Below are 13,835 nucleotides of genomic sequence, written 5' to 3'. Positions count from 1 at the left end.
TCTGTTTGGGTCTTTTGTCTTTTGCCCATTTGTTAGTTGGGTTGTATATTTTCTTATTATTGAGCTTTGAGAGTTTTTTATATATTCTGGGTACCAAACCTGTGTGTGTGTGTGTGTGTCTGCCCTGTATAAGATATATATTTTACAGATATTTTCATGCTGAGGCATGTCTTTCTTTTTTTTAATTGAGATATCGTTGATACATTAGTTTCAGGTGTACAACATAATGATCCAGTTTTTGTATATGTTGCCAGAGGATCACTACAGTATGTCTTGTTAACATCCATCACCATATATAGTTATAAAATTTTATTGTGATGAGAACTTTAAAGATTTATTCTCTTAGCAACTTTCAAATGTGCACTACAGTATTATTAATTATAGTTACCATGCTATACATTACATCCTCATGACTAATTTATTTTATAAGTGGAATTTTTTACCTTGTGACTCCCTTCACCCATCACGCCCATCCTCCCTAACCCCTGCCTCTGGCAACCACCAATCTGTTCTGTGGATCTGTGAGTTTGTTTTGTTCTATATAAACTTTGGCTCCCCCAACCCCCGTTTCTGTGAAAAATGCCGTTGGAATTTTGGTAGGGATTGCATTGAATCTGTAGATTGCTTTGGCCAGTATGGACATTTTTAACAATATCCTATTCCATGAACATGGATTATCTTTCCGTTTATTTGTGTCTTTAATTTTTTTTCATCATTGTTTTATAGTTTTCATGTACAGGTCTTTCACCTTCTTGCTTAAATTTATTCCTAGGTATGTTATTCTTTTGAATGCAATGAATGCTAAATGGGATTGTTGATTTCTCTTTTGCGCAGTTTGTTATTAATGTATAGAAACATGACAGAGTTTTGTACATTGATTTTGTATTCTGCAGCTCTACTTTGTTAGCTCTTAACAGGTTTTTTGAGGAGTCTTTAGGGCTTTTCGTGTCATCTGCAAATAGTGACAGTTTTGCTTCTTCCATTCTGATTTGGGTGCCTTTTTTTTCCCTTTGTCTCATTGCTCTGGCCAGGATTTCCACTATTATGTTGAATAATAGTGGTGAGAATATATGATGTTAATATGGATTTGTCATATATGGCCTTTATTATGTTCAGGTACCTGTGTTCCTCTATATCCACTTTGTTCAGAGTTTTGGGCATGAAACGGTGTTGGATTTTGTCATGCGTATTTCGCATCTATTAAGATGATCATATGATTTTTATCCTTCACTTTGTTAATGTGATCTATCACATGGGTTGATTTGTGGATGTTGAACCACCTTGTATTCCTGGAATAAATCCCAGTCTATCATGGTGTATGATCCTTTTAATGTATTGTTGAATATGGTATGCTAATATTTTGTTGAGGATTTTTACATCTGTGTTCTTCAGGGATATAGATCTATAATTTTCTGTTCTTGTGGTGTCCTTCTCTGGTGTAGGTATCAGGGTAATGCTAGCCTTGTAAAATGAGTTTGGAAGTGTTCTTTCCTATTCAATTTTTTTGGAAGAGTTTAGGAAGGTTTGGTATTAATTCTTTGAATGTTTGATGGAATTCACCACTGAAGCTGTCTGGTCCTGGACTTTTGTCTGTTGGGAGGTTTTTGATTACTGATGCAATCTCCTTAGTAATCTGTTCAGATTTTCTGTTTCCTTGTAAGTCAGTCCTGGTAGGTTCTGTTTCTAGGACTTTATCCATTTCTTCTAGGTTATCAAATTTGTTGCCACGTTCATAGTAGTCTCTCCTGATCCTTTGTATTTCTGTGGTATCAGGTATAATATCTCCTCTTTCATTCCTGATTTTGTTTGGGTCCTCTCTCTTTTGTTCTTTGTGAGTCTAGCAAAAGATTTCTCAATTTTGTTTATCTCTTCAAAGAACCAGCTCTTAGTTTCATTGATCTTTTTTCTATTGTCTTTTATGTTTTTATTTCATTTGTTTCTGTTGTATTATTCCTTCCATGTACTAACTTTGGGCTTTATTTTTTTCCTCTTTTTCTAGTTCTTTGAGGTGTGAATTTAGTTGTTTGAGATTTTTTTTTTTTTTTAAAGATTTTATTGGGGAAGGGGAATAGGAATTTATTGGGGAACAGTGTGTACTTCCAGGCCTTTTTCCCAAGTCAAGTTGTTGTCCTTTCAATCTTAGTTGTTGGAGGGTGCCGTTCAGCTTCAAGTTCTTTCAGCCTTAGTTATGGAGGGCGCAGCTCAGCTCCAGGTCCAGTTGCTGTTGCTAGTTGCAGGGGGCGCAGCCCAGCATCCCTTGCAGGAATCGAACCGGCAACCTTGTGGTTGAGAGGACGCGCTCCAACCAACTGAGCCATCCGGGAGGCAGCTCAGCGCAAGGTGCCGTGTTCAATCTTAGTTGCAGGGGGCAGAGCCCACCATCCCTTGCAGCACTCAAGGAGTTGAACCGGCAACCTTGTGGTTGAGAGCCCACTGGTCCATGTGGGAATCGAACTGGCAGCCTTCGGACTCAGGAGCATGGAGCTCTAACTGCCTGAGCCACCGGGCCGGCCCGAGATTTTTTTTGTTTTTTGATGCAGGTATTTATCACTAGAACTTCCCTCTTAGCACTGCTTTTGCTACATTCCATAAGTTTTGGTATGTTGGATTTTCATTTTCATTTGTCACAAGGTATTTTACATTTTCTTTTGATTTCTTTGACCCATTGATTGTTCAGTAGCATGTTATTTAATCGCCACATACCTGTGAATTTTTGAGTTTTCTTCTTGTAATTCATTTCTAGTTTCATGCCATTGTGGTTAGAGAAGATGCTTAATGTGATTTCAATTTTCTTACATTTATTAAGACTTGTTTGTTTTGTGACCTAACGTATGATGTATCCTGGACAATGTTTTTTGTGCATTTGAGAAGAGTATTCTATTGCCTTTGGATGGATGTTCTCTATCTGTTATCTGCTTTAATGTGTTTTTGGTTTTTAATTTTTTAATTTTAATTTGTTTTTCAGTTACTGTTGACATTTAATATTAGTTTCAGGTGTACAGTATAGTGGTTAGACATTTATATAGCTTACAAAGTGATCCCCCAATAAGTCTAGTACCCACCTGACATCGTACAGTTATTACAATATTGACTATATTCCCTAAGCTGTACTTTACATCCCCATGACAGTTTTGTAACTGCCAATATATACTTCTTAATTCTGTCACCTTTTTCACTCATCCATCCATCCCGCCTTGCCCCCCCCCCCCTCAATCTGGCAGTCATCAGTTTGTTCTGTATCTGCGAGGTGGTTTCTGTTTTAATTGTTCATTTATTTTATTTTATTTTTTTTTAGATTCCACATGTATGTGAAATTATATGGTATATTTGTCTTTCTCTGTCTGATTTATTTCACTTGGCATAGTACCCTCTAGATCCATCCAGGTTGTTTCAAATGGTAAGATTTCATTCTTTTTTATGGCAGAATAATATACCATTGTATAAATGTATTACATTTTTTTTGTCCAGTTCTCTATCGATGGACACTTAGGTTGCTTCCATATCTTGGCTGTTGTATATGAAGTGTTCTTGTCTCTTGTTGTAGCCTTTGTTGTAAAGTCTATTTTGTCTGATATAAGTATTGCTACTCCAGCTTTTTTTATTTCAATTTGCATGAAATATCTTTTCCATCCCTTAATTTTAAGTCTGTATATGCCTTTTGATCTGAAGTGTGTCTCTCATAGGGAGCATATGTAAGGGTCTTATTTTCTTCTCCACTCAGCCAATCTATGTTTTATGATTGGAGCATTTAATCCTTTTACATTTTTTTTTTAAACTTTTTATTTAAGTGTCTTTTTCCAGGACCCATCAGCTCCAAGTCAAGTAGTTTCAGTCTAGTTGTGGAGGGTGCAGCTCACAGTGGCCCATGTGGAGATCGAACCGGCAACCTTGTTGTTAAGAGTACCGCGCTCTAACCAACTGAGCTAACTGGCTGCCCCAAATCCTTTTACATTTAAAGTAGTTATTGATGCGTCTACATAGTCATTGGCATTTTATTATTCATATGTTTGATCTTTTTTTTTTTCTTCAAGAAATTCGTTTAATGTTTCTTGTAGTACTCGTTCGGTGGTGATGAACACCTTTAGCTTTTTCTTGTCTGGGAAGCTCTTTATCTCTCCTTCGATTCTAAATGATAGCCCTGCTGGGTGTAGTAATCTTGGTTGAAGGTCCTTGCTTTTCCTCACGTTGAATATTTTGTACTTATCCCTTCTGGCCTGCAAAGTTTTTATTGAGAAATCAGATGACAGTCTTATGGGAGCTCCCTTGTAGGTAACTAACTGCTTTTCTCTTGCTGCTTTTAAGATTCTCTGTTTATCTTTAACCTTTGGCGTTTTAATTATGGTGTGTCTTGGTGTGGGCTCTTTGGGCTCATCTTGTTTGGGACTCGACTCTGCTTCCTGGACTTGTATGTTTATTTCCTTTGCCGGGTTAGTGAAGTTTTCAGTCACTATTTCTTCAAATAGGTTTTCAGTCCTTTGCTCTCTCTCTTCTTCTAGTACCCATATGATGCAAATGTTATGTTTGATGTTGTCCTGGAGGCCCCTTAAACTATCCTCATTTCTTTTGATTCTTTTTTCTTTTTGCTGTTCCAAGTGGGTGTTTTCTGCTACCTTGTCTTCCAAATCGCTGATTTGAACCTTTGCTTCATCTAATCTGCTGTTGATTCCCTCTAATGTATTCTTCATTTCAATTATCATATTCTTCATTTCTGACTGGTTCTTTTTTATGTTTTCTATCTCTTTGTATAAGTGCTCACTGAGTTTAACTATTCTTCCCTTAAGTTCATTGAGCATCCTTGTAACCAGTGCTTTGCACTCTGCATCTGGTAGATTGCTTGCTACTGTTTTGTTTAGTTCTTTTTTTTTGAGTTTTGTCCTGTTCTTGCATTTGAGACATCTTTCTTGGTTTCCTCATTTTGGCACCTCCCTGTGCTTGTTTCTAGATATTAGGTAGATCTGCTATGTCTCCCAGTCTTGGAAGGTTGGCCTTACATTGTAGGTATCCTGTGAGGCCCAGTAGTGTGGAATCTCTGGCCACTTGAGCTGGGTTCTTTGTGTGGGTTATGCGTGCCCTCCTGTTACAGTTGAGCCTTTATTGCTATAGGCACATCAGTGGCTGTGATTGACCCTCAGGCTGACTGGCTACGAGGACTAGCTGTGACTGTAGGGGACAAGCTGTTTTGCAGCAGCTGACCCCACAGAGCAGGATTTGCTTTAGCAGGGCTTTGGTGCCTGCCAAGTCTACCCTTTGGTATGTTGTTTATGGAGCTAATTGTGTGGTGCTCTGATGTGGTCTGGAGCCCCTGGTGTGTTGGTTCTGGGGACTCTTAGGAGTGGCTCCAGTGCAGGCCCAGGTCAGCAGCTGCTGTGCCTGGCCTGGGGCCCTTGGTAGGAGCTCTGAAGTGATCTGCGTTTGTACCGTGTTTCGCGGAAAAGAAGACCTAGCCATACAATCAGCTCTAATGCGTTCTTTGGAGCAAAAATTAATATAAGACCCGGTCTTATTTTACTATAGTATAAAATATATGTAGTATAAAATAAATAAAAGTATAGTATAAAATAATATAAGACCGGGTCTTATTAACAGACGCATTGGAGCTGATTGTCCAGCTAGGTCTTATTTTCGCGGAAACAGGGTAACTGCCTTTGCTGGACTTGGAGTTGCCTGAGAGAGGCTATACTGCGAACCAAGGGTAGTTGTCACTAATGCCGGAGGCCGCTTAGTAAGAGGTACAGGGCAGGTTGAGGCCAGCAGTGGCTTGTTTGGGGTTTGTGGACCTTTGAGAGATTTTAGGAAAGTTTGCAGCATGGGCTGAGGTCCGCAGCTTGCAAGGAACAGCCGCTGAAAGAGGTTTGGGCTGATGCACGGTTTGGGTGGTGCGGGATCTCAGGGAATTACTAGTTGGGGCACGTGATGTTAGCCAAGTTAATAGAGACTCAGCTATGGCACCCAACTGCCCCTGCAGGCTTGTTGAGGGGAGGGCTCAACAAAGGAACAATTTCTGGCAGCACTTCTGTCCTGACCAGAGCTGCCCCTCTAGCTCTTGCCCTGAAGCCAGAAAATTCAGTTCCTCCTTGAGTGTCCCTGTTGCTTTTTGAGCTACTGCTCAAGTGCTGGCACTCAACGAGTGAGTGCATGCATGGCCCTTTAAGAGGAATGCCTCACACTCCAGCAGCCCTGTGTCTCACAAAGATAGAATACCCGCTGGTTTTGACAGCCAGATATTCTGGGGACTCCTCTTCCCCAGCACTGGTGCTCCAGGTTGCGTAGCTCACTGTGGCGCTGGACCCTGTCATCCTCATGGGGACCTCCTACTAGTCTTGATGTGGTGCTGCTGCTTTATATCATTAGTTATAGGAGTTCTGTTCAGCTAGTTTTCAGGTGGTTTTCAAGCGTGGTGGTTCTGTAATTTAGTTGTACTTTTGATGTGGTTGTGGGAGGAGGTGAGCACAGCCTTTACCTACTCTGTCATCTTTGACTGGAAGTCTTCTCTAGTGTTTGTTTAAAGCTGGTGTTTCGTTATTGGTATTCTGTTTGGATGATCTATGCATTGATGTAAATGTGGTATTAATGTCCCCATCTATTATTGTCTTACTTTCTATTTCTTCCTTTAGATCTATTAATATTTGCTGCATATATTTAGGCGTTCCTATGTTGGGTACATAAATATTTATAAATATCCTCTTCTTGGATTGGTCCCTTTGTCATTAAGACCCTTTCTTTGTCTCTCATTACAGTCTTTCCAAGTCTTGTTTTTCCTGATATAACTACTACAGCTTTCTTTTAATTTTCATCCCTTCACTTTCAGTCTGTGTGTATCCTTATATCTGAAGTGAGTCTTTTGTAGGCAGCATGTAGATGAGTCTTGTTTTTTATCTGTTCAACCACTCCATACTTTTTTTTTTGGAGAATTTAGTCCATTTACATTTAATGTGATTATTAACAGGTATGTATATTTATAACAGTCGTTTTAAGTTGATAACAATTTAAGACTGAATACATTCTAAAACTCTACATTTTAACTTTCCCTACATTTTATGTTTTTGATACCACTTTCTACATTTTTTATCTTGTGTATCCCTTAATTATTGTAGTTATACATATTTTTACTACTTTTGTCTTTTAATCTTCATATTAGCTTTATAAGTGATAATCCATTACCTTTACTGTATATTTATTATTTTTTTATCAGCATTATTCTTTTTTTTTTTTTTTTAGTAGAAAGATATTTATCAGCATTATTCTAAGACCAGAGTTTTTAATTTTGATGAAGTCCAATTTTTTATCAACTTTTTTCTTTTATGGTTTAGGCTTTCTGTGCATTAACTAGAAATTCTTTGCTTAATCCTTTTCTTGGTTTTTAATGTAATCCACTTAAATTATCCCCAAATTCTTCACCAGAGTTGCCAACTTCTTGCATTGGCCAAACATACCAAGCAATGGAGGGTTAGTTGGGAAGGGTTCAGGCAAAATATGGCCCAGGGGCCAAATCCTTCCCCGTTACTGTTTTTGTTTTTGTTTTTGTCAAGTTTCACTGGAACACAGCCATGCCCATTCCTTTGTTTATTGTCTATGGTTGCTTTTATGCTACAGTGGCAGAATTGAGTAGTTATAACGGAAAGTGAATGGCTTTCAAAGCTTAAAATATTTACTACCTAGTCCTTTACAGGAAAAATTTGTTGACTCCTGAGACAGTCTAGAATGTGTCCCTAAGAGATAATTACTCATTAGAAAAAAAGACCAAAAAACTCTCATTTTATAATTATCATTATAAAGGTTACAAAATTTAATTCTTTGAAGTTGTCAAATATCCCACCAATGTTAAAAATTCCAGGGGTATTATAAATACAATTTTTTAAAAAGAGCTTAAATCTAGATCCAAATAAGGTAATTGATTTATTGTGATTGATTAATGTGCCTTTTTAGTCTATTTTAGTCAGTTGCCCCTTCGTGTATCTCTCTCCCTCTCTCTTTTTCTTTCTGTCTCTTATGTGTGTGTATAGTTTACTGAAGAAATCTGATTGATTATCCAGTAGTTTCCTACAGTCTGGATTTTGCTGACTTGGAGGTGGAACATTAGTAATGCTTGTATGTATAATATACATACCGTGTTTCCCCAAAAATAAGACCTAGCCAGGCAATGAGCTCTAGTGTGTGTTTTGGAGCAAAAATTAATATAAGACCTGGTATTATTACAGTGCATTACATTGCATTATCTTATTATCTTATTATCTTATTATATTATATTATATTATATTATATTATATTATATTATATTATATTATATTATATTATAAGACCCGGTCTTATAGTAAAATAAGACCGGGTCTTATATTAATTTTTGCTCCAAAAGACGCATTAGAGCTGATTGTCCGGCTAGGTCTTATTTTCGGGGAAACACGGTAGCATAGCAGGAATTTAATAAATGGTAGTTAAATATAATGATAATGTTGCAATTTCCTTCTCTCATCAATAAATATGTATAGCAAGTGTAACTTAAATTGTTATCAAAACCTTTAGAAGAAAACCTTGGTAATGTCTATGTTGAAAGAGATTACTACTTCATTTTTAAAAACCATTTACCTTAAAGTTACTGATATTAAACTAGGCACTTTAATTTTAGAGGACTTAATCATATGTCATATCAAACATAGCAGAATGGATTCAGACACGGGCAAATAATGGAATACTATTAAGATTAAAGAAATCCTTATGCATTAATATGGAATACTCTCACAAATGTACTATTAAGTGAATATAGTATTGAGTGGTATAATACCATTTATATAAAACAAATGGAAAAAGACCATTTATATAAGTTATTGATATAAAAAGGGGGAATAACAAACCATATATGTGTGTAAAATATCCCCAGACACATAAACATTGCCTCTGGTGGTGGGAGCTGGTGACTAGAGCATAGAAGTAAAAGGGAAACTAAGAATTTAGAATTTGCAACCATGTAAATGTACCTCTTCTCCCCTCCCTTCCACATTAAATTGTTCTAAACTTTTTTTTTCTTTTAAGATTTTATTGGGGAAGGGGAATAGGACTTTATTGGGGAACAGTGTGTATGTACTTCCAGGACTTTTCCAAGTCAAGTTGTCCTTTCAGTCTTAGTTGTGAAGGGTGCAGCTCAGCTCCAGGTCCAGTTGCCATTGTTAGTTGCAGGGGGCACAGCCCACCATCCCTTGCGGGAGTCGAACTGGCAGCCTTGTGGTTGAGAGGACACGCTCCAACCAACTGAGCCATCTGGGAGCTCAGCGGCAGCTCAGCTCAAGGTGCCGTGTTCAATTTTAGTTGCAGGAGGCACAGCCCACCATCCCTTGCGGGAGTCGAGGAATCGAACTGGCAACCTTGTGGTTGAGAGCCTGTGCTCCAACCAACTGAGCCATCTGGCCACCCAGGAGCTGAGTGGCAGCTCATTGACTTCCTTCTGGTTGTGGAGGGCACAGCTCGCTGGCCCATGGGGGAATCGAACTGACAGCCCCATTGCCTAGTGCTCGCGCTCTAACCAACTGAGCCACCCGCCTGCCCCTAAATTGTTCTGAAATTTTTGATAGAATTTTTATTTCATTTCTTAAATTTGTAACAGCTTTATTGACATATACTTCATATACCATCCAGTGTACCCATTTGAAGTGTATAATTCAGTGGTTTTTAGTCATTTGCAGAGTTGTGTAATCATCAACAATTTTAGAACATTTTTATCACCTAATTTAGCAGTCATTTTCCATTTCTCCCTAAGTCCTCTATCTCTAGGCAACCACTGAAACACTTTCTGTCTCTACAAATTGACCTATTCTGGATATTTCACATAAATGGAATTTTGCAATATGTGTTCTTTGTGACTAATTTCATTCTTGAGTATAATGTTTTCGAGGTTCATCCATGTTATAGCACCTGTCAGTACTTCATTCCCTTGTGTTGTGGAATAATAACCCATTGTATAGATACACTATATTTTATTTATCCATTTATCAGGTTATAGACATTTGAGTTATTTCCACTTTTTGGCATTTGTGAATAATGCTACTATGAACATTGGTGCACAGGTTTTTGTGTGGATGTGTTTTTGCTTGGGTATGTACGAAGGAGTAGAATTGCTGGGTAATGTGGTAACTATGTTTATATATATATCACTTTTGTAACTATTTAGTTTATTGTTATTGACAGCCAATTTAGAAATGGTGCTCTAGTGCGAAAAATCTAATTTACAAATCATTTTCAAATATAAGGAAAAATTTAAAAATGTAATTAATATTAATAATATAATATTGAAATATAATTAATGTTATCTAGGAACATAAGTAAACATGAAGTTTTATTTTGCTTTTTAAAAAATTTATAGCTTATGAATTTATTTTTTGGGCCCATAACACTCATGGGCTTTTGGCGTGTGCGTTAATGTTAAAAACTGCAACATTGCATGAATGGAACTCAGAAGAAAGCTAGAGAAGGTTGGGGTAATGCGAGATTTGAACTTTGCTGATACTCAGTGGGACATAATTTAACTGAGTGGGGATGGAAGTGGTCCTGGCAGGACATCAGGTGTAGGACCATGTGTGGTTCCTAGTAAGGTACATGAATAAAGAGCAAGACTCATATTTTTATGAGTTGTCTGACAGCTTGGGTGCAGTGGTTGTGGTCCTGTTTCTTTGCCCTCTCTTTTTCACATCCTTACGTAAATTCTCCATGAATAAATGATCGTTTAAACAATTCAAATAAAATGAAGGACCTTAAATTTTTTAGTTATTTGAGCTTTCTATTGACAAGCAGAGAATTTAACAGACTATTTCAGCATGCTATCTGCTACTGGTTTGTCAATTTTCAGTGTGTTTTGCTGTGGCTTCTCTCACTGTGGCTTCCTTAATGTTCCATCCAAAAATGGATTATTACTATACATGTACCTGTTCTACCATCAGTCTGTTGGTCTCAGCAGAGAAGTCAATGACAGATTCTGTCAAAACTTGAATTGAGCTAGCAGTTTGTATAATGTGATCCCATTTTTATACCAGGAGAAAACTAACATTAAGGGAACATTGCCAACTTTTTGGTATACATTTAGAATAACTCCTACCCTCAAGAAACACTCAGATAATTACAGTAGAGGTAAGCACAGAGTCCTGATGTAATACATACGATAGGGAACCTTTCCTGCTTAGGTGATCCCAGGAAAGTTTCTTAAAAGCAGATATCCTGGACCAAGGCTTTAATATCAGTAAGGGTTACGCGAATGGGTAGAAGGTGGAGGTACGGAAGCAGAAATTTTAAGTATAGGAAACAATAAGAGTAAAAGCAGGGTGAGTGAATCAGGTCAGTGACTTCTAAGTAGCGAGAAGTTACTGAATGATGACATCAAGGAGTCCCATAAGGGAAAGAAGCTGTAGAGGTGCTTGAGGCTAAGGTCAAATCATGGAAGTTCGGTGTGCACGTTGCCGGTGCGGTTAAACTGAAAGCTGTCTATAGTGGAAAACATCAGCCGGCTTTAACCGTCAGAACCAGAGTGACGTGCTCAACTTTTTGGTTTAGGTAGGTTATTCTTGTCTTTGTGTGCCAGATCTGACATTCTAATCTATTTGAAGGTCGAGAACTTTGTTTATTGACCACTGTATCCTCAGAGCCTAGAATGGTGCCTGGCAAGTAGTTAAATATTCACTCACTGACAGTGTTAGGAAGGCCGCGTAGTTACATACAGCGGTTGAGAGCTTAGAGTCTCCCGCACACGCCTGAATCCTGATGCCACCATTAAATAGCTCTGTGACCTTAAGCAAGTTTCTTAATCACACTGTGACTTAGTTTTCTTATCTAGAAAATGTAGAGAATGGTAGGAGCTACCCAATCACATTGTTGGGCAGATTAAATGAGTTTATATAAAGCACTTAGAATGGTGTTTGGCTCACAGTAAGCACTATATGAATATTAAGTTATTATTATTTCTTTGATAAATGAAAGATTAATACATACTAGAGCTACTAAAGCCCTGATCCCAGAACCTGTAGGGTTACACAGGAATGGATGAATTTAAGAATATTCAGGAACACAGTTGGATACGATGTAGTGAATAAGGGTGGAAAGGAGTTAAGGTTAATTCCCTGATGTAAAGCTAGAGCTTTAGGTTCTCTCTCTCCTCTGGTGTCCCTATCCCCCCCCCCCCAACTGAAATTATTGCTAATCCATTCTAGTTAGGGCAGGACAGTTTTTCATCTATTATAGTTTATTGTCATTTAGTCTATGCTTCTCTTTTTTTCCTTTTTTTTTTTTTGCTATTAAATTTATTGAGTGACTGGTTAGTACAGGAAATTTAAGGCCTAGAGGTGGAGTCTCAGGTCTCTTGGGGAGATAGTGCTGATTCATTGTTGCACATCCTTTTTTTGGACTTTTGTTTGGCTTCTCTCTGATGCCTTTTCTTTTTCCCTTGAAGTCTGTTCCTTGGACTCCTCTTGAGTTCTTTTCTCTTTGCAGGACAGAAACGTAAAAAGGGCCTAGGGCCATCTCCAGCTGTGGACTGGGGCTTTCAGCTGTTTTCTCCCCCTTGTCTCTTTTTCTTTTTTTGCACCGCCCCCCCCCCCCATCATTTCCCTTTCCCCTTTTTCTCACAGTGGGAGACCAGAGAAAGGATGTTTCCTCCTTGTTTGGCCTTGGCTATGCGCTAGCTTGGTGTTTCACAGTCCCAGTAATAAGGGAAAATTGGGGAGGATGTTAAACAGGTGCCAGGAAAGCATTCTCTTGTGCACTTAAATTGAACTTTAAAGAGCTTCTCTTTTAATTGTTTTTCTGACACGATATTGAGAAGGATTTGGAATCTATCTTTTTAAGCAAGTTTCTATAATCTTGGGATTTTTTTGTTCCTGGAACCAGCTGACTTTTAGAATACAGCTTGTCTGCTAGGCGAAAGGGGTCTTAGCTCACTACTAGGTTGGTCAAGTTCATCTGAGCCAGAGGTTCCATGCTCAGCTGTGCTTTTCCCTGAGGAATGGGGCTGGATACCCTAAGAATTTGAGAAGTAGCAACCATGATGTTTGTTTGAAATCTTTAGCTTTTATGTTAAAAGTTTATGTGAATTTTGCATTTTCTATAATTCATCTCTCTTTGTTTTCGTATAAATGTAAATTTTCTCCCTAATTATTTACCTAAACTGATGCTCCAGGAAGATAAGCCCTTCCATTTTCTTCTGTGTTCTCATATTCTCCCGAATACCACCTCATTCCCCATTTTAAGGATTTGGGGCCAAAACCTTTTTATTGAGTGTCTCTTGCATATTTCTCATGATGGGAATTGACCTTTTGGCTAACTGGGTCCCACCTTTTTATCCTCAACACATTGAAATTAGGCTTTTAAATCTTTGGAACAATACCCTGATTATAAATAATTTGTGCGAAAAGCTTTCCATTTCCTAGACTTTGTAATGAATGCATATATTCTATAGAATTCTGGATAGTCATGAAAAGACAGTAGCCAGTGTTTATTGTGTTCTTACTATGTACCAGGTTCTGTTCTCACCTCTTCCATCTATCATGCTATTTAATTATGTAATGCTTTAAAAACAAATAACCGATCTTGTAGAACTCATGCTAACATTACTATTGTTTTCAATTTGCAGATTTCAACACTAAACTTGCACAATGTCTTTGAAACCAAGAGTAGTAGATTTTGATGAAACATGGAACAAACTTTTAACGACAATCAAAGCTGTTGTCATGTTGGAATACGTCGAAAGAGCAACATGGAACGATCGCTTCTCGTATCCTTTTAGTGGCATTGATAAATGTTCTTGTATTGATGATACTGTATCGATAAATGTATGAATGAACATTGGTAAATGTTCTAAAATT

The 13,835-nt window shown here is 37.8% G+C and overlaps 1 protein-coding gene across 2 annotated transcripts in view; it reads left to right on the top strand.

Moving 5' to 3' along the window:
- The window catches only part of CUL2 (cullin 2), an 85,622-nt gene that overhangs the window by 13,325 nt on the left and 58,462 nt on the right, over window positions 1-13,835 (top strand). For both annotated transcript variants that reach the window (XM_074324690.2, XM_019741741.3), the window contains exon 2: window positions 13,604-13,744. In XM_074324690.2, the coding sequence (XP_074180791.1) occupies window positions 13,626-13,744 (119 nt within the window). In that variant the 5' untranslated portion in view covers window positions 13,604-13,625. The remainder of the gene's footprint in view (window positions 1-13,603; window positions 13,745-13,835) is intronic.

The sequence above is a fragment of the Rhinolophus sinicus genome, chromosome 1 (genome assembly GCF_057876585.1).
Source record: "Rhinolophus sinicus isolate RSI-liver-muscle chromosome 1, RSI-T2T, whole genome shotgun sequence".
NCBI lineage: Eukaryota > Metazoa > Chordata > Mammalia > Chiroptera > Rhinolophidae > Rhinolophus > Rhinolophus sinicus.
Note: the sequence above shows the minus strand (reverse complement) of the source record. Positions and strands in the feature narration are given on the sequence as shown.